We start from the raw sequence: 20,532 nt of genomic DNA, 5'->3' as shown, positions 1-20,532 counted from the left end.
AAAAGTTAAAATCCTTTTAAAATGACAATCAATTAAACTTATAACACAAAAAAAGTTCTAACATTTTACATTCTATTATTCAATTTCGAGTGTTTTATTCGATTTAAAACAAAAACTACGCATAAAAAATCACTCGTTAGTAAGAGGAAACAACTTTGTAATCCGTAGACATTCATAAAGAAATACAAAAAGTCACTTTTAATACACACACATATAACATTTATTTAATATATATTTTATATTGATTTCGGCATAGTGTATAGATTCGCAAAAAATGTTATAAACGCAGGCCAAATACCTTGCCTTCCGTTCCATGACTCTCCATTCGACTCATCATTCGAAGTCCACAATTCATTAATTCTATCAATGTTACACATTTATATACAGTACATAATTGCGTGGTGCCTCTTAGATTTGCTTTAACTGGAATATCGTGCTTTTTCTCGTTTTACTTTCGTGGCTACTAATTTACATTAAGAGTTTTTAAGCGGTTTTGTTTTTTTGTTTTTTTTTGTTTTCCTTTAGTTACGACATCTACAAACTACTAGGTTTCAGAATTTTCTAATTAAATTTCATTGCTAAATTGTATGATTTGCGCAAAAACACACAAGCTTACTTCGAAAAAAGGTTTAAAACGCAATCCCTCGCTATAATTATACATATATTGAATTCCTGCGGCTTTCATTTCTTGCCCACAAACCACTCCCCTACTCATTTTAGATAATTGTTTAAACTTGAAATTTAAAACATAAGCATCCATATCCCCCTCGGTTGCTCTGGCGCTACTTCCTCTGCTTGGCAGCAGAAGTGGCTGCAGTTGATCCTGTTGCAGTGGTTCCGGCTCCGGCGGTCATAGCCGTTGAGTCCTTGCGTGGTCCTGTGGTAATGGTCACGCTCGGACTGGCAGGCTTTGTCGTTGTCATCGAAGTTTTACAGCCACTGTTCTGGGGCTTGGTTTTGGGTGCCAAAGGGGTTGTGGTTTTACCTGGAAATCCATAACATTGGTTATTATTTAAATAATAAATAAAGTGGTTAATGAGGATAATCAACTCACCCTGATCAAACTTCTTGTTTTTTCCAGCAGGCTCCATCTCTGGCTGCTCAGTGGCCTTTACCTTTGTCGGCTTCTCCAGGGTCTGAGTCGGCGAGGACGAGGACTCTCCCTCTGCGTATTCCTCGATGGCGGGCATGAATCCCTCGGACACACTGCTACTGTCCTGAGTGCTAGTTGGCGAATCCTTCTCCTCGGCAATACGCGGCAGCGGCTCACAATTAGCGAGGGTAACCACAGTGGTAGCGCTTGGCTCTGCTCCAGCAGCAGTTGTATTAACCGCTACAGGTCCAGAAGTTTGTCTTTGAGATTCCTCACAGGCGGCAGTCATCAACTGCTGGGGTTGAGCTGCCGGAGCACCTGAGACTGCTCCACTACTTGACGCTGCATTACCCCCCTGAGTCGACCTCCAGGTAGTGGTAACCACACGCTGATGCGTCGGTTGTTTGATGGGCGGCGAGCAGCAGAGTGGCGATATCTTTGTTTCAGCACTACGGGGGTGCAAACGATCAGGGGACAAGGCGCGCCTCAGCAGCGGTGAACTCGGCTCAGCCGACTTGGTCCGGGCAAATCCTGCTTTCTTGCTATTCGCATTCACTGCCGTCTGCAATGTGGGCAGTGTGCTTCCCGGACTGTAAGACTGTGTGGTGTTGGAGGCTCCTGGCTGATGGCCAACCAGTGGAAAGGCCAATGGAGAAGGAGATCGTGTGGGCGAAGATGGCAGCGGCGATGGTGAAGGAGTCCGCGCCAACGGAGACAGTGGAATGTGGCCCACAGACTTCCGACGATTGGGCAGCGAATTGTTGCTCGTGGTATGGAGGGTCTTCAGTCCTCCGGCGGGATTATTGGCATTGCCCCCGCCTGCTATTACGGCGGTGGCCGCGTGCAGCTTGTGCTTGAGACCATGTAGAGTGGATGGACGCTGGTACAGTTGCGGAACGACACCAGTAGGAGATACTATAGAAATTATATAAAAATTTTTTAATAACAGATAACTCGTTTTCATTTCCCATTTTCTTACCTGGCACATTTCCCACAGAGGTGGGACTACTGCCAACAACGGCTCCCACATGAGGCAAGAGCACCAGCTGAGTGGGTGGCGGGGCTGCTGGCAATTGCACACTAAGAGCCGAGGGAGCAACTGGAGCGGATCCTGTGTTGGATCCACTTGAGCCGGTGGGTGTGTTGGGTGATGAGGATGAGGGCGAGGTGGATTGCGATGAGGAGTTGGCTGCAGACTGGCAGCAGCTGCTATGATACGATGAATCCAACGGCGACAAATTTCTGGCTGACGGTGTAGTGGGTGAACTTGTGCCAGCAGAGTACTAAAGGAAAAATAAAAGTTCAAAAACCAGGTATAATGTACCATTGTACAAAGGTAAACTCACCTGCTGCATCTCCGCATTTGCACGCTTGCTGCTTATACGTCGGAACAGCGAGGTTTTACGCTTCTTGTCGTGCTCCCGCTTCGTCTGCTTCTTCTGACGATTCAGACCCTTCTTGGCCAACTTGCTCTGCATGAGATCGCGCTTACGTCCACCGCTTTGAATGCTTGTGTGCTCGAGTGGCGTGGCGCGAAGAGTTACATGTTCGCCGCCACTTAGAAGCAGCTGCAGCACCTGGGTGTGGAACAGACCCTGCACAGCTTCCCCATTAACATGGGTAATGAGATCCGCTGGCCTCAGTCCGGCTTCAAAGGCAGGACTGCCCTCGTCCACCGCCATGACCAAATGATGCATTGTATAGAAATCTGTATCGCCATAGTAAACACGAATGGTATGGACAGTAAAACCAAATCCACGAGGTCCACGTCGAATGATTATCGGTGGCTTCAAATTAGTCACCAATGGCGAAAGCTCCCGACATGGTGAAGTATCCCTGGAGCTGGCCGTGCTGGAGCCATTTCCTCCGCCACCCGGTGATTGAATCCCAACCAACTGCGCAGCCAATTGACTATTGTCTAGTGATGTCATCAGAGACAAACCCAAAGCAGATGCAGATTTTACAATTGACCTGGAACGATGATGCTTCATGCTACTACCACTGCTGCTGCCGTCCATGGATTTTGGTTGATGCTGCAAAGCCAGCGGCGATTGTTCTCTTGGCAAGTTCATATTCTCCGTGGACGAGCTGCCCGCGGAAATAGTTTCATCTTCTATTGATATAGAGAAACGCGGCAGAATGTCCCTAGCGCAGACGCCCTTACGTTTCCGGTTAATTTGCGGCGAGAAGTCATCACTGTCCGTCTGAGAACTCTCCGGCGTGCTACGCGAAAAGCTTCCTGCCGTGGCCGTTGGCGGTGTAGCTGTCATTGCTGCCTGAGTTTGAGTTGGTGGCGGAGTGGCCGGTGTGCTGATAATGGTGGTCGTATTTGGCGGCATACTATGACGCTGCTGCAGACGCTGTGTGGCTCCGGGATTAGGTTGCTGGAGATAATGCTTCAACATTCGCAGCTCGGCATCATTTCCAATCGTGACATTGTGCAGTAATTCGGGCAAGTAATCAGCATCCGGGGTGGACGGCACCTTTAGGCAACTGGACGAGAGCTGCATAAAATATTGTTTTTAGATATTTTTTTTTCGAGATAACATTTAAAGTATTGACTCACATCTAGCTTTCGCAGTTGTGGCGTGTTTAAGAACTTGTTGACCACTCCCTCATTGGAGGTGCTATTCGAACCACTACCGCTTCCACTTCCGCTTATCATTCCCGTTTTGAGTTTAGGCAGGGCGCCAGTTGATGTAGCACCTACAGTTGCTACTGGGATTTCCTGGGCACGCGATGGCAGCGATGTAAGTGGTGGCGTGGCCGTTGATTTGACTCCATCGGTAGACGTGGGTGTGGCATGACGGGACCAACTATAATGCTGCTTCCTATACTGCGGTGTATACGAATTAAAACTGCCGAAGACGGGCGTGTCATCTGTGTCGTCCGTATCTTCACCGCCAAGATCATGGTTATAGCGATCCATGCGAGCTGTTTAATAAATAACGTTATTATTAGGTATACTTCATTTTATTCAATCTGTTTCCGCTTACTGTCAAAATAACTGGTATCATCGTCATGGGACAACTGCGGTACAAACTCTGCCTTCTGACGCAGCAGAGAGTTCCAATCCATGCCCAGAAAATATTCGTGCTCCTTCATCTCAAGGGCACCCGTTTGGGTGCCCAAACGATCTCTCGGGTTCTGCTGTAACAGTTGCGAAATGATGTCTTTTGCTTCCGATTGCACAGGCCAATCCTCACTGTCCGGCCATTCGATGTCATCATTGACAGTGTGCGCAAATAATTCCTCAGTGGTCTCCCCAAAAAACGGCACACAACCGATGAGGAATTCATAGAGAATGATGCCCATAGACCACCAATCGACTGGTTTTCCATAACCCTGGCGCAGGATCACTTCGGGGGCAATGTACTCTGGTGTGCCGTAAACCTGAAAAAGATAAAAATATTTCATAAATTTAAAGAATACAGTGTGTAGTCTAAAAATTACATACCTGCTTGTCGGAAAACTGTCTTGTTTCTGAGTCAATATACCCCTCGTACAGATTGGTGGCCAACGACATAAGTCCCATTTTGGAGAGGCCAAAGTCCGTGAGCTTGATGTGACCCAAGGCCGTGATCAGAAGGTTGTCAGGCTTCAGATCGCGATGCACAATGCCGTAGCTGTGCAGATACTCTACGGCTAATACTGTCTCGGCGAAATAGAAGCGGGCCATGTCCGCCGGCAGTGGCCCGATGTTCTTGAGCAGCGTGCCGCAATCGCCGCCCTCCACGTACTCCATAACCAGGCACAGGTGCTTCTTGGTCTCAAACGAACAGTACATGCTGACCACAAAGGGATTGTCGGCAAACGAGAGAATATCACGTTCGGCAAACACCTGCTCTACCTGGTTGCGCAGGATGAGATTATTTTTGTTGATTTTCTTCATGGCGAAGCGCTGACGCGTAGTCTTGTGCTTCACCAGGTAGACGGCTCCGTAAGCACCATTTGAGATCAGCTTGACAATGTCAAAATCATTTTCGTGAGGTGAGGGCTGTTGAGCTCCACTGCCCGTTATTGTTCCTGCTGTGCCTCCAGTTATTCCTCCAGCTCCCGTTCCTGTCACACCCGATCCACCAACTGCAGTACCTGCACCTGTTCTCTCCTCATTCATTTGATTAATAGCCATCGCAAAAGAGGGAGCCATTTCATTCGTCGCCACCGGCGTCTGAGGAGGCTGTTGAGGTGTCGCCTTGCCACTTCCCGAGTCCAAAGCAATGGAATCCAAAGCCAGGCTGCTCAACTGCTTAGCTGCGCTGGTTAAGGGCGAATTGAGGAGCAAACTGCCACCGGGATGCAGTGGATCCGCATCCACGGTGACCTGTTCCGAACACATTTGCTGTGTCTCTCGCAATTCCTGCTGCAACTCGGCGATGGGATCACGGTTTAGGCCTAGCTTATGGATAATGTATTGCGGAATGTCTGCCTTGATCACGGGCATAGCTTTGGCATGACCCTCGGCAGCCTCTAGCAGCTCGTAGAACTCCTGTGGATCAAATTCCAGGCATTCCAGCAACCGAGCTGGTCGCGAGATGATCAGCAGTAGCTTTTTAATAACACCATTTAGCTCAGCGGCGGCCTCCGGGGATTTTTCCTTGGTTTCTACCAACAGACGCTCCAGATTCTCACTCAACTCATAGAAATATTGCGAGGTTATCAACTTGGCTTCCGATTTGTGCAGGCAATCCCGCGCCATTTCCAATACCTGATGGTGCACGAAACTGTAAAAGAAAATCCGTTTTAGTTCACTAATATTCTACAAATATATTACATAAAATATTGATCAAAATTGTAGTAGCTTCCTCAAAAGATTCATTAAAGTTGCAGCTAAAATGTAGACTCACCGCACTATCGGCTGTGAATCTCTGAAGCTGTTGCATGCAGCACTCTTGTTTTCGTTGATGAAGTGCTTCAAGCGCTCCTCCATTTGCTGCGTAGCCTTGGGAAAACGTTCCTTGTAAAGAGTGTTCATTACGGCAATCTCATTGTCCACAACTGGTGAACGCGACGGACTGGACAGCGATCGGGAGCGTGGACGAAAATAGGGCGACATCCGACCACCAACTTGCATCGCACTTGAGACGGAGCTGTTGGCCGATGGGCCACCATTACCACCAGGCTGCTGGCCACTGCAGGCCAGGCTCAGTTCGGCGCAGCAATTGGCACAGGTCGCTGCCATTAGTTTCTGGGGCTGCAATTGCGATGGCTTCGGTGGCTGTGGTGTCATTTGTTTTTGGGAAACGGCCAGCAACAGAGCACAGTGCTTGGGGCAATGCTGCTTGAGGTGCTCGGCACAGCAGGCACCGGCAGCCACGGCAGCGGCATCCGCCTCCTGGACTCCGGGCGGAATGTTGTGCGGCAATTGGTTAAGACCCTCCTGGCTGGAGCACTGAGACTGTGACATAAGCAATCATTTTATAAATACATATTGTTTCCTAATGATCTACACAAACCCACCGATAAATTGGAGCTGCCCGGAGTTGTGCCATACCCGGAGGAGGGCAATGAGGCGACGGACCAGCGACGTCCGTCCACAACGCCTCGGCACGAGGCGATCCTTTTGATCGGAGCAAATGCAAACGGCATTGGTGAATTGAGGCGCGGACTGTCCACGGGGCTGGCCGAGTAAGGAGAATGAGCCCGGGATCCGCCAGCCGCCGCAACGGCAGCCGCATTGGTAACTAAACTGAGTCGATGATGAGCCACTCCACTCGAGGATCCACCAGCTGAACCAGCACCTCCGCCAGCCGATCCTCGCATTACAACGCCGTGCAAATGATGATGGTGCTTGGCCATGCCAATTCCAGCACAGCTGCCGGACCTTGAGATGTTATGACCGGCCGAGGGAGAAGCCCCAAAGCCAGGTGCCTGAATAGGTGGTGGAGCAGCAAGCTCATGGCGGAAATAGTTGCCTGTGAGGAAAGGAGCCGACTTTCCCAGCGAGGAATGACGCATACGAAGCAGATTTGAGGCTTCTGTAATAGGTAGGTTTGATTAAGTGATATTGTTAATTAATAAAAAAAAAATGTGGTGAATTTTATATTTTATAATAAATGCTATACCAGTATATCTATAAATTTTTATAACTTTCTTTAATAACTCAAGTAATACTTAAGAAGGAAAGAAAATATCTCTTTTTTAATAAAGAAAATTCTAACAATTTGCGCAAGTTATCTGGTTTTGAAAGCTTACAAGGACAGCCAGACAAACATGATTAATAAAATAATATAGGTGTCAATCTTAAGGTGCTAATAACGTCAGAATTCACAACTCACTGTAACGATAAAAATAGATTGTAAACATGCGTTTCTCGCACGGAAAGCTAATTTTATCGTTAGTCTGGAAAGATGGAAAATATTGAGAACTTAATTTAACTTAAAATTTTTCCGAAACTAATGATTCTTTTAATCTTTTGACTTGAATTTGACAATATTCACGATACTAATAAATTAAGTAAGTGCTGGGATAATCGCTTACCGCTGCTAACTGCACGCAAAGAGTTGGTGTGCTGCTGATAGGAAATCTTCCGCAACAAAGCTGTATATCCCCTCGAATGCAAGGAGCTGGAACTTCCGGACAGACCACCAGACGAGCTCTTGGTCAGATTTAGATTGCGCATCATCGAGGAGCCATTGGTGCTATCGTTGCCGACGGACAGTTTGGCCGGCGAGGTGGGCAGCAGTTCTAGTCCGCTGCAGGATTTGACACTACTGTTGCAGGATGACGAAACTGCTGCCAGAGCTGCTGCAGCGGCAGCTGCCTCCTGGTCGGAATCGTCAAAGATGAGGACGCGAGCCGAGTAGCTCGACTGCGGACGAATCCGTGATAGATTTGCCGTGCTCAAATTACGCTTGGGCACTGGACTACCGCTCATCGTGGCGCCCGTTGTGGTGCCACTGCTGCTGTCCGCTGATACGGATCCCGAAATGGACATGGCCTCGATCTCACTGGCCACGCTCTGATTAATGAACTCCTGTTCCTGCTGTTCATCGTTCTTCTGAGGCGTCGATGTGGATATCTTGCTGCCCAGAACAGCACTTACTGATTGGGTGGAGGATGTCGATGAGGATGACGATGTGACTGGGCCGGCCGCTCCCTCGGCTGGACGGGATGAAGCTCCCTCCTGGCGACTCATGATCCGGCTGGGTTCGCGTTCGCTCTGATCTTAGCAGGATCGCATGTTGTTGTTATTCTCCGGGTCTTTGTTACTTCGGCTTCTGGGCATGGCGTCGGCGGCTGCAATAAGAACAATTAATTAGCACACGGCTGGCAAAGCGTTTCCCAGTTTACAGTTCAATCCATCTCTCATCCGAACCCATTCCCGACACCCAGACATTGGAAATTGCTTCCACACACAAGCCTTCGGCTAATTAATCTCGTTGAGTTGTCACTTTGCACGAGCCAAACACAAACACAACGCAAAATATATAAATCCGTTAAAAATGGGATCGAATTATATTAATATATATTACATATATACATGTATGTACATATGTATATATATATTGGTATGTGGGAGGCTTTTGGGTAATAGCCCAGAAATTCCACAATGAGCAAGTGCCCCGGATAGGTTGAATCACAATGTCGGGCAATAACAAGGGTCTCACGGAAGTCTCTTCCATTCGAAAGTCAAATGCCGGTGATTCAGAAATCTATTTTTGTTGTATTTTGTTCTTTTGAATCATGTACTTAAATAAAATATAATTTCTTTAAACAATACCAGTCAGCATACAAATTTCAAATTGTTTACTTAACTTTAGTTCACCGCTTTACTAACAATCAGATCAATATTCTAAAATGTTTACATAAAACACTTTTATTTGGAATATCAAGTTCAATATTGATTACTTTTTCATATTGTTTTCTTTTTAAATGTATTTCTAAAACATTTTAAAGTGAAATATACACACAAAATCATTTCAGGAACTTTGATTTATATAATTTTATCCAACTGAAATTTGAAATTCCAAAAAATTATTATACAAATATTAAAAAGTTTGTGTTATAAATATTTTTAAATAAATAAACATATACTTGATATCGTGGGTTCAAAATTACAATTTCCCAAGTTCACGTATACAAAAATTTCAATATTTTTGAAAACCAAAAAAAAAAAATCGATGAACAAGGTCAATTGGTTAACTTTGTTTGTAGTGTGAAATCATGTCAGTGAGATCATTTTATATAAAACAGACTAAATTATAAAGCGTAGATAATTTAAATTTAAGTAATTTCCTCATTTAAGTAAGTGTCTAAGAACATTTTCTGAACAATTGGAAGATTTTAAGAAAGAATTAATTTTTGATGACCTTTAAAAACTTTATGTTTTAAAATGCAATATATGTATACATTTGTAGGTATTTGAATTGAGAACTGGTTTTATGTATAATTACAAGAAAATATTCAGAGTTAGAAATATTCAAGGAATATTTGTCCTTTTACGCATGCCTTACCTAATATATAGGTATCACTATTCAACTAAACTCTTCGTTCCACGTTTCAGTTTTTTTTTTAAACTTTCCCGCTTTGTTTAAAGCTATATACACTTGAAGTGCACAAAGCAAGAAACTCAGTTAGTGTGCCATTGTTTACCCTGGTTTTCTCTGGTCTGAATAAGAAGACCAGTAAATTATCGGATTATCTGCAGGTGAGGATCGGATTGGAACTGGCGATGGAAAGGGGCTACACCAACAGCTACAGCTGTATAAGCTATATGACAACTATAAAGCACGATCGTAAATGGTGCTCCGAGGTCTCGTAGACGTTGTCGTAGTCCGACTTCTGCGGTTATCAGTTTGTTTTCGTTTCGTTTATTTTTGTGTGTTTAGTGGCATTTATTCTCACACACTATATGTACACTACATATGTACGCACACACACGGCCAACAGGGCGTATATTTGTTTAAATTTCGCCCACTCGAGGCGAGACGCGCGAGTTATTCAGATGATAATTGGATTCGCAAATGCGACCGCCGCTGTTTGCACAGATTTGATTATATTGTATGGAACCACCAGCAGAACCCCAGACCAAAAAACAACAACAAAAACAAATAAATAACCAAGGGCAAAGGATTTTTGAGTCCAAATTAATTATGGCCAAGAGAATCCACAAAAACAACATCATCAAGTTGGGGCTTTGCATGGGTATAGGTAAATGGGTGTCTGTCTGTGTGTGGGGCTCCTTCGCCGCCCACACACAAACGCACGCACACAAACACCCACAGACATTGCGATTACGGGGTTTTTGGTACAATAAATTGACCATTGCTCAATTTTATAGCACTTAACACACGATTTGCAACTTTACATTTTATACGCAGCATTGACGCTGGGGCTGACACACACACTGGCGTGCCTAGCACGCTTTTTGAGGAGTATTATTAAATATTTTTAACAGCGAAAAAATCGTTGTAACAATATCAGTCAGCCGAACGGTCACACCACTAGCGATGACAGCCGATGCTGTGCAAGTTATCGAAGGTCACGACAGCGATGACACTTAAATCTCTAAATTGATTTCTTGATTAGCGGGCTTTTTTTAAAAATTAGTGCTCTTATCGTCATTTACAAATTCAAAAAAAATTTAAGATACTTAAGATAAATGTGCAAACTAGCACACGTTGAGAGTACTGGGACCTTGTTTTTAAATTTATAATCATATTTTGTATTTGGCAAACAAATATACATATGTAAGTGAATGATTTAAATCGGCAGTGGCAAGTGTGACCGAATCAACAAAGCACTAGCTTTTTGCAAATATCTCAGTAACTTAAGGTATTTTAATCACTATTATTTAAAATATATAAAATGTTCAAATATTTCAAAGTTTTCTTTTTGTGAAAAATGAAATATATATTTAATTTTAATTTTCGAAAATAAATTAAATAAATTGAAAAGAACAAATTTTTTTATTACACTGAAAGGGAAAAACATTTCATTAAAAACAAACTATTTTACATATATGTTCAATAGAAAAGACAGATAAGTAAAGAAATGACAGTTTTAAATATTTTCAAATACAAATTTTAAATAAACTTTAATTAAAAATTCGTCTAAATTATGATGAAAATGTACTTTTCAATATATAATAATTTGAAACTGAAAAAGAATAAGACACCTTCTTATTTTAAAGCTCAATAAATAGAACACCGACGCAAAGTACATTTACTAACTTTATTTATTTATTACGACGCTTTTATAGAGAAAATGTAAATTTACCGGCCTTGCTTAGAATCTCCGTTATTTAGAATAATCAGAATAAAAGCAAATCTATCATTAATGAGAATACAATACAGTGTAACAATTCGTTAGCCATAGTTCATGTTTGTACTGTGCGAGGTCTGGTAGGCGCTGGATATGTTCTTTTGGGAGCTGGAGCTCGCGTTGGACTGCTGCTGGAAGCCGGATCCCGGTGATCCCTCCTCCTTGAGATGATCGTTTTCCTGGCACCACTCCACGAAGTCATCGATCAGCACCGGCCAGGCGCCCTCCGAATCGTAGTTGCTCATACGATCGTCGATGTTAGTAGCAAAGTCCAGCAGCAAGTTCCAGGTGTCACGCGAGATGGCCCGCTTGTGCTTTTCCTCGAGGAACTGGCACCATATATCCAAGAACTTGAAGCGCCCACTGAGCACAATGCACCAGTAGGCGATGGCCATTTCCAGGTCGATTCCCTTTTGGCCCGGATCCTTGGCATAGTTGAAGGTGAAGTGGTAAAAGTCCTTGAATTTGCCGGCATCGCTCAGCTCCTGCTCAAGAATAGGCAGCTTGGCCTTCAGCTTGTCAATGCTATCAATTCCCAGGTCGCACATCCCATTAATGAACTCGTCCCGCGAAAATTCGCACTGCACTTCAGCGTGAAACTTCCACGCAATGATCAACACCAGTTTGGAATCTGGCTTGAGGTCCAAATCCTCTAGAAAGTGTATAACCCCCTGTGATCCGATCTTTAGAGGATCACTGGGATCCCGATAACGCACGAACAGCTGCTCAATGCGTTTGCGATCCAGTTCCCTGTAGTAGTACTCTGGATTCTGAAAGTAATTATCGCTGGCTAGGTCCAGTTTCCAGTCGTTCTGTTGTAAACAGAAAATAGCCGTCTGTTCGCCAGTTTGTGTTAACGATATGAACTTCTTCACCTTCTCCCGATGCTGGCTAGATTTTAGTTTGTTCTGCAATATCATTACCATTATAGACAATTAGTTCATATAAATTAGGAGAAGAAAGCGTTGTGATCTATTAAAAGTTTGTATTGAACATATCTATGTAGACATTCCAAATTTCGGATTGTATTGAAGAAAGTTAAACTTATTTTTCAGGTACTTTTAAGATATGCGCTCGAGTATGGCCTATATAACATTAAGTGGGGCAATGACTAAGACGTATCTTACGGTCAGGACTTTTGATTATATGAATATAGCGTCCTTTAATTGTTTACTATAGATTTTGTTGCCCAGGCGAATTGCATAAATACAACAACAACTATAGTGCCCAAGCTGGCGCTGCGAGAAGAAGAAGACGTTACGGATGCGAAAATAGATCATTTACGACACTTTCTCTCGGACTTCTACTGGGTTATAACTTGACCAAAACTTTGGGCCTTAATTTGTAGAATTTCTCACCATTGTTGTGGCAATAAATAGATATTATTTGTTTATTTTACGGGCTCAAAACTTTGTTGGAGTGCCCTTGTTCTTCTTCTTTCTGCTGCTATTGCCAGTGTGACCAGGTGACGAAGAGTCAATAAATTTCGACTGGTTCCTAAATTAGTTATCTACTTATTTAATTCTTTAAAGAAATAAACTAATATAAATATTAACATCTGTGTTTGTAAATAATATAATATTTGACAATTTTCACAAATGTTCCTTTTATTTGTTTAAATAAATTGTACAGTATATATTTTTATATTTTCTTTATGCTTCTTTGCCATATGCTAAAAAATGTATAGATTAAAAAACTTTCCTTTTAACTGCCAGCCAAGCTTAATACATTTCCAAACGAAAATTTGCCGTTGTGAGTTGTTATTTTTTAACGCAGTGGAGACACACGTATTTCAGACTATTCGATACCATGTGAAGCAACAGTGGAAACTGTCTTTAAAATCGCTTACCCCACATCTGATTCACTATTGATTTTCTACAATAACAAAGAAAGTGGCAAATCTGGGAAAATAACGCAATTTGGGATATTCAAAAATATATCAATTCTAAAAATCGGAATGACGAAATTCACCCTTGTACTGGGGATGCTGTTGACCCTGGGAAACGTAATCCACGCCAGCGATATAACGGATAAAGTTTTCGCAGATATCAAAGAGGGCATTGTAGCTGCTTTCGGGGATTTCAATTCCGACGAACTAACCGATGTTTTTGTAATTCGCGATGATATGAAAACGTTGCAGATACTGTTTGGTATGTATGGCTTTCCAATAAAGCTACTATCTAATGGTTATTTTTTTCCTTGTAGGACACTACACTGAGCCGCTGCTACGACTTGGACCCTATTGCCAGTACGGAGATAAGACTATAGTAAGTGTAATTCCCGGAGATTTCGATGGCGACGCCCTTATGGACGTGTTAGTTAATCTAAAAAGCAGCGAAAAGAATACCTACGAGGTGCACATAAACTGGGGAAACACCACCGAGCTGAATTGCTCTAACAAGCCACTCTTCACCAGCAAAGGAGAGGTGATGGCTTTAGATTTCAATCGCGATATGATCATCGACTTGTACGGTTTAAACTCTATGGACAAACGCTCATTCTGGATATTCAACAGTAGTAGACTTCCTCCAGAGGTGGTCCATCAGGCAGAGCCCACCGAAATCAAGGGCACCTCGTTGAGCATACCCAATGCAAATGCCTATTTGGATTTAAATGGCGACTTCCTGGCGGATCTTTTTCTTCAGACAGAGAATTCTTATGAAATATGGTACGGCATCAATGAGCAAGACAAGCAGGAGAATTTCAGCTACCAGGACCAGATCAAGTTCCAGCCCATCGGAGGCAACGACTACCATATTGGCCAGGCCGTATTCATGGACTTTGAACTTACAGGCGTTCAGAACATTGTGGTGCCCTTTTGCATCCTTTCAAACTGCCGAAACTCCTCGATCATGGTGCACGATGGAACCGATTTCCGAAATCTTCATGTAAACTTTCGCGATCCACAAGGCATCACCTGGGCCTTTGTGCCACCTAAACCCGATGATGTGTACTTGCGGACCATTACCGCGAGGAGTGGAGACTTTAACCTGGATGGCTATCCCGATCTTCTGGTTACGCTGCAGCCGTTAAATGTCGGCAAGCCAGTAATGCAGACGTTCCTGCTAGAGAACGTGCCTTGCACAACGTGCAACAAGCCACTAAAGCGTACATTCGAGGTCCGCTGGAGCGCCCTTTCGCCGATGGGCAACAATACAGTAGCTGGTGCCTTCTACGATTTCTACCAGGACGGTGTGCTCGATGTGATCCTTATCCGGAAGGATGGAAAGGGCAAATACCAGCCTCTAGCCTTTTTGAATACTCTTGACTATGATGCGAACTTTGTAAAGGTGATTGTTCTGACAGGTTTGGACAACAAGCTGAATCCGGAACGACGTACTCCTTTGGGAAGAAAGAAGCGCACTTACGGAACTAACTTGCCGGGACCCCGCATCACTTACACCACTACCACTCAAGATGGGGATCAACAGTGCGGCAGTAGTGTGCAACTGCCGCAGGCCTCTTATTTTGCTTTGCAACTCCCATACACGTGTTTTGGTTTGGGCAGAACGCCCAATTTCGTCGATCAATTGACCGTAGGACTTGGCAGCAAGTTACGTAACTGGACGCAGCTCATACCCAACTCACAAATAATTGTGGTGCCAAAACCGTTAAACGAACCTTCGCACTGGAAGGCCCAGCTTTTCGTTACACCAAGCAAATTGATTCTAATGAGCGTGGTGGCCCTAGGTGGAACTTGCCTGGTCATCGTCTTTATTATCCTCGTGCTTTACATCAAGGAAAAGCGCGAAGATAAACAAGAGCGCCTGCAAGAGTCGCACAGATTCCATTTTGATGCGATGTAACTTCGCAAATTAAATGTAAATTAAGTAACCATTTTGTTTCAACCAAGGGAGTTGATTGTATTATTTTATTATTATTTAAAGATTATTAATATGACCGAAGTAAAGACGGCATCCTGTCGATTTAAATATGCGTTTCCCCATCTCAGGTGGCCACACACGATAAGTCACTTTAAAAGCAATCTTATAATGAAATCGACAGAGTACGTTGTTTACATCAGAATTATATGAATATGGTTTAAAAAATGTGATAAATATAAAAATGAGGAAAAATAAAAAAAATTGTATTTTTGGATTAGACAAAATACATGGGATTTGTCTTCATGAACTCGGGCACAATCTGGCGTTTCGCGTACTCCTTTTTCAAATCCATGAAAACTGAAGTCCTGTATTGCAAAAATAATTAATATTAAGATATCTGAAGCAATTATATTACATACCCAGTGAGATAGACGCGGCCACGGGCTGCCACTAAATGAGCCAAGTAAGCCGGAGCCGGGTACGAAACAGATCGATTACAACGAGGGAACATGTGACATAAGTTATATGTCAACTGTTGCAACAGATCGATGTCCAGATTGCCGGTATTCTCGATCACATTGTAGCGCGTCGGCTTGGCTGTCCCCTGGATAGACTGATGGCTGACCATGAAGAATTGCATCTCGTTGGGATGAACAATTGTGCGGTCAACCACGGTTCCGGGGTCAACGTTGTTAAACTTGTTGTATTGGGATGGTTCGCCATTGGGGAAGAATCGAGTATGGTGACGCTTTACCACGATAACGCAGCAAATCTTGGGTTTAATACCCTCCTGGAAGTTGACAATCAATTTATAATTTTGTTAATTAGCTAAAACACACAACTCACCTTGGCACAGGCTGCACTTATGCCTCTTAGTTCCTCGTTCTTAATTTTGGGAAATTGTCCATCGCTCACGCCATCTCGGTAATAGAGAATATGTTCCGGGTAACACTTGCGGTACTGATGATATACACGCAAATGCTCCAAAGTAATCGAAAACATGTCCTCGATTTCCTCGAGAGCACTTCGCTGCAGCCGATACTGCATATTGTAAGAGGCACCATGAGGATCATGCGACGCTGCCACGCCCACCACACTGGGGATCTCGCGTTGATCGGGCGAAGGATGGGTTACATCGGCCCCCAGGTACATAGCGTTCTTGAGCATAGGCAGTCGAGGATCATCCTTAAGCTTGTGGTTAATACCATTCAGCTTTGAGTTGACCTTAAGTAAGATATTTCCAATGGTCTGGGGATTGAGCTTTCGCTCCACAGTAAACTGCTTGATGCACTGTGTTAAAATTCCATGTTGCAGCTCCGCCTTCTGCTTAATGATGTCATAGGAAGCACCGGCTTTGGGAATAATCACAAACGCTAGGTCGCACTGATTGCGCTTGAGATCCTTAAAGACTTCGTCCAGGTCATTCGCGTCTTTGAACGTCCTAATTTCGGCCTTTTCAGCTAGGCTCATGCTTACAAACTTGCTTTGGTTAAACATTTGGCGCTCAAAATCGCCAATCTGATTAAAGTGCATCTTATACCCACGCGGTGGATCGTTATAAAGGATTGCCCATTTGTGAGCCCTGGGCTTTGGCTCTAAAAACTTCATGTTGTCCATACGCCATGAACCGTTCCTCACTGCGCACCACTTGTTTCCTTGGTATTCAACCTGCGGTGGATTAAGAGTGCGGGTGCTAACCACAATAAAATCGTTGGCAATACGGATACCAAAGCGACTAATGGTCGGATCCATATTGTGTTGAAAGAATTTCAGCAAACCAATAATCTTGCTTTTTCGCTCGTTCGTCGATGTGGCAGCATACTTGATCATGTTGGCCACCTGAGTGGTTCCATCCTTGCGCTGCAAAATACCAAAATTAAGTTTACATTTTTTCCTAGGTTTTGTAAAATTAAAAAAAAAAAAAAACAGCTAAAGAATAATTTGTTAAACTCACATTCAATGGTTGACCTCCTTCAATGGTGCAGAGTTCGATGGGCACTAAAATATTTTTTACGGGAGGCCCTACATGCAGGCAATGTAGGTTGGGATATTTCATCATGTAGTTTCGATTCTTAAAATAGTCCACAATTGTGACCTTCTTGCCCTCGTACTCGAAGGTCTGGACGTTTGCAGGGTTCATAGAAAGCCCATTTACTTTGTAGGACCTTGCTGAGCTGCCAAACGATTCAGGTGGAGTGTAAGAAATATTGATGCCCTTAAGGAAAGACTCAATTTGCCTCCTAGAGAAATTCAGATTTGTATTTTTGTCTATTTTTTGTCTTAGACTGTATCGCTCTAGATACTCTAACACCGTCATAGCCATAGGAAAGGACTTGTGCGATATATCAACATTTAAGAATGGCTTATCGCCCAATATGACAGCTTGATATAAACCGATCAGGGCCTCGTATCCATCTTCTAGTTCCCGGCGTTGACCTGGTTCGGACATTTTGAAGAATGAGCGACCGGCGCGAATTGCCTTGTTGTGGCAGGGTGAAGCCATCACTACCTCCAAACACTGCATGGCACGCATCGGCTTATCAAAGATCTTATCTTTCATATAGCTAACCAAAAAAGTTTATGTCAAAATACTTTTTTTTTGTTTTAATTCCGATTTCTTACTTGTTCAGCGATTTTAAATCGATTTCCGCATCACCAGTCTCTTTAAGTTCTATCGTGTATTTAAGAGAGCGACCGTTACTGTCCATCACCTAAAAAGTATTAATCCAAATTGATAAATTATAAGTTAGAACGAAAATATAAAATCATTTTCTATTGTAAAAAACTTACAGTCACGTCCGCGTTCTGAGTCTTAAGATTTAGTTTTTCAACTGAGTAGCAGGATGCTCTGCCATCATAGGCGGCAATTGCACCGCCCAATTGATCAATGCGAAACTGTTCGAATGCTTGTCTGTAGAATTTCTTAGGGCGTTCTGGCATAATCTTTACATCGTAGTGAAAGGCCTTTTCCGGCATTTTGGACATGTCAATGTCCAAATAGTTAACGGCCACCTGACCGGGTTTGCCGAGTGTTCCTCGTTTGATGGTGCCTTCTGTTTGAGGAGGAAGGGCTTGGTATTGACTCCGACTTCCCTGTCCCTGCTGTTGCTGTGGATATCCACCTTGTTGTCCCCTTCCCGGTTGTTGTGGACGCTGATCATATCCACCTTGTTGTCCCTGTCCCTGCTGTTGTGGACGCTGCTGATATCCACCTTGTTGTCCCTGTCCCGGCTGTTGCTGTGGACGCTGCTGATATCCACCTTGTTGCCCCTGTCCCTGCTGTTGTGGACGCTGCTGATATCCACCTTGTTGTCCCTGTCCTTGCTGTTGCTGTGGACGCTGCTGATATCCACCTTGTTGTCCCTGTCCCTGCTGTTGTGGACGCTGCTGATATCCACCTTGTTGTCCCTGTCCCGGCTGTTGCTGTGGACGCTGCTCATATCCACCTTGTTGCCCCCTGTCCCTGCTGTTGTGGACGCTGCTGATATCCACCTTGTTGTCCCTGTCCCTGCTGTTGTTGTGGACGCTGCTGATTTCCATCTTGTTGCCCCTGTCCCTGCTGTTGTGGACGCTGCTGATATCCACCTTGTTGTCCCTGTCCCTGCTGTTGCTGTGGACGCTGCTGATATCCACCTTGTTGTCCCTGTCCCTGCTGTTGTGGACGCTGCTGATATCCACCTTGTTGTCCCTGTCCCTGCTGTTGTTGTGGACGCTGCTGATTTCCATCTTGTTGCCCCTGTCCCTGCTGTTGTGGACGCTGCTGATATCCACCTTGTTGTCCCTGTCCCTGCTGTTGCTGTGGACGCTGCTGATATCCACCTTGTTGTCCCTGTCCCTGCTGTTGTGGACGCTGCTGATATCCACCTTGTTGTCCCTGTCCCTGCTGTTGTTGTGGACGCTGCTGATTTCCATCTTGTTGTCTCCCTCGCTGCTGTTGTTGTGGACCTTCCTGAACGTTCACTGGCTGTAGTACACCACGGGACTGCTGTTCCTGGGCTGATTTTTTCTGCTGGCTCCAGCCTTGAACCTTTTGCTGATGACCTGGAGCTTGCTTCTGCCATCCTCCACCAACCTTTTGAGCACTAGAGCCAGAAGCCGCGGAGCTTGTGGATGCTTGGGGTTCTTGCTGTCTTGGTGCTAGATTTTTAAAAACATATTAAGAAATTGATTTTTATGCTTTAAAAAAAACGTTTGTTAATGTAATACTTTACTTGTTCACATTTCTGTTATTTCTTTAAGAAATTCTCACTTAAAGTATCAAAATCCTTTTTATAAAATTACCTCATACAAATTACGAAATTACGAAAGAAAAATCATTCCATTTAAATTTCAGTGCACTCTTTACGTTTAATTTGTAATTTTAAAACGAATAAGATTAACAATTACAATTAACGTGATATACCTACATGCACATTAACTTTAACTATTTGTTGAAAATATTTTTTAATTAACAGACAATCACTACAGTTACAACTTTTATTTGTTCAATTTGTTGATAGTGCACTGTAGATAAACGTGTTTTGCACCAATACACTTACGCTAACTTAATTTCATCACAAGTACATTGAATGTGGTGACTCCCCGTAAAATGGAAAAAATTCTCGATCATTCGAAGCCCACTCTAACTTTTCTATCTCCTAAAATTGCAAATCTTATATATGTAACTGTATATTTGATAAATATATATAAATGTATGTATTTAAAGAGTACTATATTTTGCATATGTAAGCAAATTGCAGTAAATTGTACATACCTTGTTGTTGTTGTTGTTGTTGCTGCTGTGGAGGAGGAGCTGCTGCCTTGGGCTCCTCCGTTTCTTTCTTATACTCTGGGGTGGTAATTGGACATTTTAATATGGTATATACCTAAATTTGTATGCCGGACAACTCACTGTTTTTCTTTCCCATCTTGAACTTGATGAAATTTTGATTGATTTATTTTAAGAAACTCCCGAAACAATTTACGTTGTTGCACTTTTGTTCTGACTTAGAGATGACATGTTTCTCATCAATATCGAATGGGATGACCATCGATAGTTTCCCAGCTCTCAAAAGTCTGGCCGATTTGTTATCGAGCCGCAAAGATGCCTTGAAAATGTTCCATACACAGGCTTTACAGCTGGAGTCATCCGATCCATAATTGCATAAAAAGCAATCCGATATCAATACTTTGACTAAATATCTTTTTTCTGCAATTTGAATTCCATATTTAAGCCATTCAACAAGCTAAAATGAACAACAAAGGCCTAAAAGTTTTAAAAAATTCTATAAAAGGTTACGGGATAGTTAAGAAAGGCAAAGCTCCTCAAGATATCACCCTTTCTTGTTGTTACGACATTTCCTGACATTG

The 20,532-nt window shown here is 43.4% G+C and overlaps 4 protein-coding genes across 6 annotated transcripts; 1 reads left to right on the top strand and 3 right to left on the bottom strand.

Annotated features, from left to right (window-relative positions):
- Nucleotides 1–196: 196 nt before the first annotated feature.
- Nucleotides 197–10,569, bottom strand: LOC108118213 (microtubule-associated serine/threonine-protein kinase 3). 2 transcript variants are annotated; one of them, XM_017230782.2, is made up of 11 exons: nt 10,404–10,569; nt 7,574–8,332; nt 6,554–7,071; nt 5,941–6,491; nt 4,551–5,817; nt 4,090–4,486; nt 3,660–4,027; nt 2,440–3,597; nt 2,073–2,376; nt 1,055–2,008; nt 197–985 (listed from the first exon to the last, which is right to left on the bottom strand). In XM_017230782.2, exons 2-11 carry the CDS (start codon nt 8,229–8,231, stop codon nt 783–785), a joined length of 6,378 nt encoding a protein of 2,125 aa, XP_017086271.1. In that variant the 5' UTR covers nt 8,232–8,332; nt 10,404–10,569; the 3' UTR covers nt 197–782. The 2 variants fall into 2 exon arrangements, with proteins under 2 accessions (XP_017086271.1, XP_017086272.1); XM_017230783.2 differs by lacking the exon at nt 10,404–10,569 and adding an exon at nt 9,550–10,052.
- Nucleotides 10,570–11,255: 686 nt separating this feature from the next.
- Nucleotides 11,256–12,847, bottom strand: LOC108118253 (DCN1-like protein). Its single transcript, XM_017230844.1, has 2 exons — nt 12,718–12,847; nt 11,256–12,267 (listed from the first exon to the last, which is right to left on the bottom strand). The coding sequence occupies exons 1-2, from the start codon at nt 12,718–12,720 to the stop codon at nt 11,404–11,406; spliced, it is 867 nt and encodes a 288-aa protein (XP_017086333.1). The 5' UTR covers nt 12,721–12,847; the 3' UTR covers nt 11,256–11,403.
- Nucleotides 12,848–13,191: 344 nt separating this feature from the next.
- On the top strand, nt 13,192–15,215 carry LOC108118219 (T-cell immunomodulatory protein). The gene is made up of 2 exons (XM_017230795.2): nt 13,192–13,509; nt 13,565–15,215. The coding sequence occupies exons 1-2, from the start codon at nt 13,317–13,319 to the stop codon at nt 15,163–15,165; spliced, it is 1,794 nt and encodes a 597-aa protein (XP_017086284.1). The 5' UTR covers nt 13,192–13,316; the 3' UTR covers nt 15,166–15,215.
- On the bottom strand, nt 15,197–20,204 carry LOC108118218 (protein argonaute-2). 2 transcript variants are annotated; one of them, XM_041818202.1, is made up of 9 exons: nt 20,075–20,204; nt 19,937–20,011; nt 18,638–19,320; nt 17,974–18,606; nt 17,806–17,894; nt 17,138–17,747; nt 16,030–17,043; nt 15,603–15,973; nt 15,197–15,548 (listed from the first exon to the last, which is right to left on the bottom strand). In XM_041818202.1, the coding sequence occupies exons 1-9, from the start codon at nt 20,088–20,090 to the stop codon at nt 15,458–15,460; spliced, it is 3,582 nt and encodes a 1,193-aa protein (XP_041674136.1). In that variant the 5' UTR covers nt 20,091–20,204; the 3' UTR covers nt 15,197–15,457. The 2 variants fall into 2 exon arrangements, with proteins under 2 accessions (XP_041674136.1, XP_041674135.1); XM_041818201.1 differs by lacking the exons at nt 19,937–20,011; nt 20,075–20,204 and having other exon boundaries at nt 17,974–18,350; nt 18,537–19,218.
- Between the last annotated feature and the right edge of the window lie 328 nt (nt 20,205–20,532).

Source organism: Drosophila eugracilis, unplaced genomic scaffold (assembly GCF_018153835.1).
Source record: "Drosophila eugracilis isolate 14026-0451.02 unplaced genomic scaffold, ASM1815383v1 contig_2154, whole genome shotgun sequence".
Taxonomy (NCBI): Eukaryota; Metazoa; Arthropoda; class Insecta; order Diptera; family Drosophilidae; genus Drosophila; species Drosophila eugracilis.
This window is presented reverse-complemented; position numbering and strand designations above follow the sequence as displayed.

What these genes read in the sequence shown, in the direction of transcription:
- LOC108118213 (XM_017230782.2), bottom strand. Translation starts at nt 8,231, where the DNA reads ATGAGTCGCCAGGAGGGAGCTTCATCCCGTCCAGCCGAGGGAGCGGCC. An exon ending in GATTCACAGCCGATAGTGCG is followed by an intron (nt 5,818 to 5,940) that starts GTGAGTCTACAT and finishes TTTCTTTTACAG; the next exon opens with TTTCGTGCACCATCAGGTAT. An exon ending in CAAATGCGGAGATGCAGCAG is followed by an intron (nt 2,377 to 2,439) that starts GTGAGTTTACCT and finishes TTTTTCCTTTAG; the next exon opens with TACTCTGCTGGCACAAGTTC.
- LOC108118219 (XM_017230795.2), top strand. Translation starts at nt 13,317, where the DNA reads ATGACGAAATTCACCCTTGTACTGGGGATGCTGTTGACCCTGGGAAAC. An exon ending in AACGTTGCAGATACTGTTTG is followed by an intron (nt 13,510 to 13,564) that starts GTATGTATGGCT and finishes TTTTCCTTGTAG; the next exon opens with GACACTACACTGAGCCGCTG.
- LOC108118218 (XM_041818202.1), bottom strand. An exon ending in CACAACAGCAGGGACAGGGG is followed by an intron (nt 18,607 to 18,637) that starts GCAACAAGGTGG and finishes CAGCGTCCACAG; the next exon opens with CAACAGCCGGGACAGGGACA. An exon ending in TAAGTGCAGCCTGTGCCAAG is followed by an intron (nt 15,974 to 16,029) that starts GTGAGTTGTGTG and finishes GTCAACTTCCAG; the next exon opens with GAGGGTATTAAACCCAAGAT.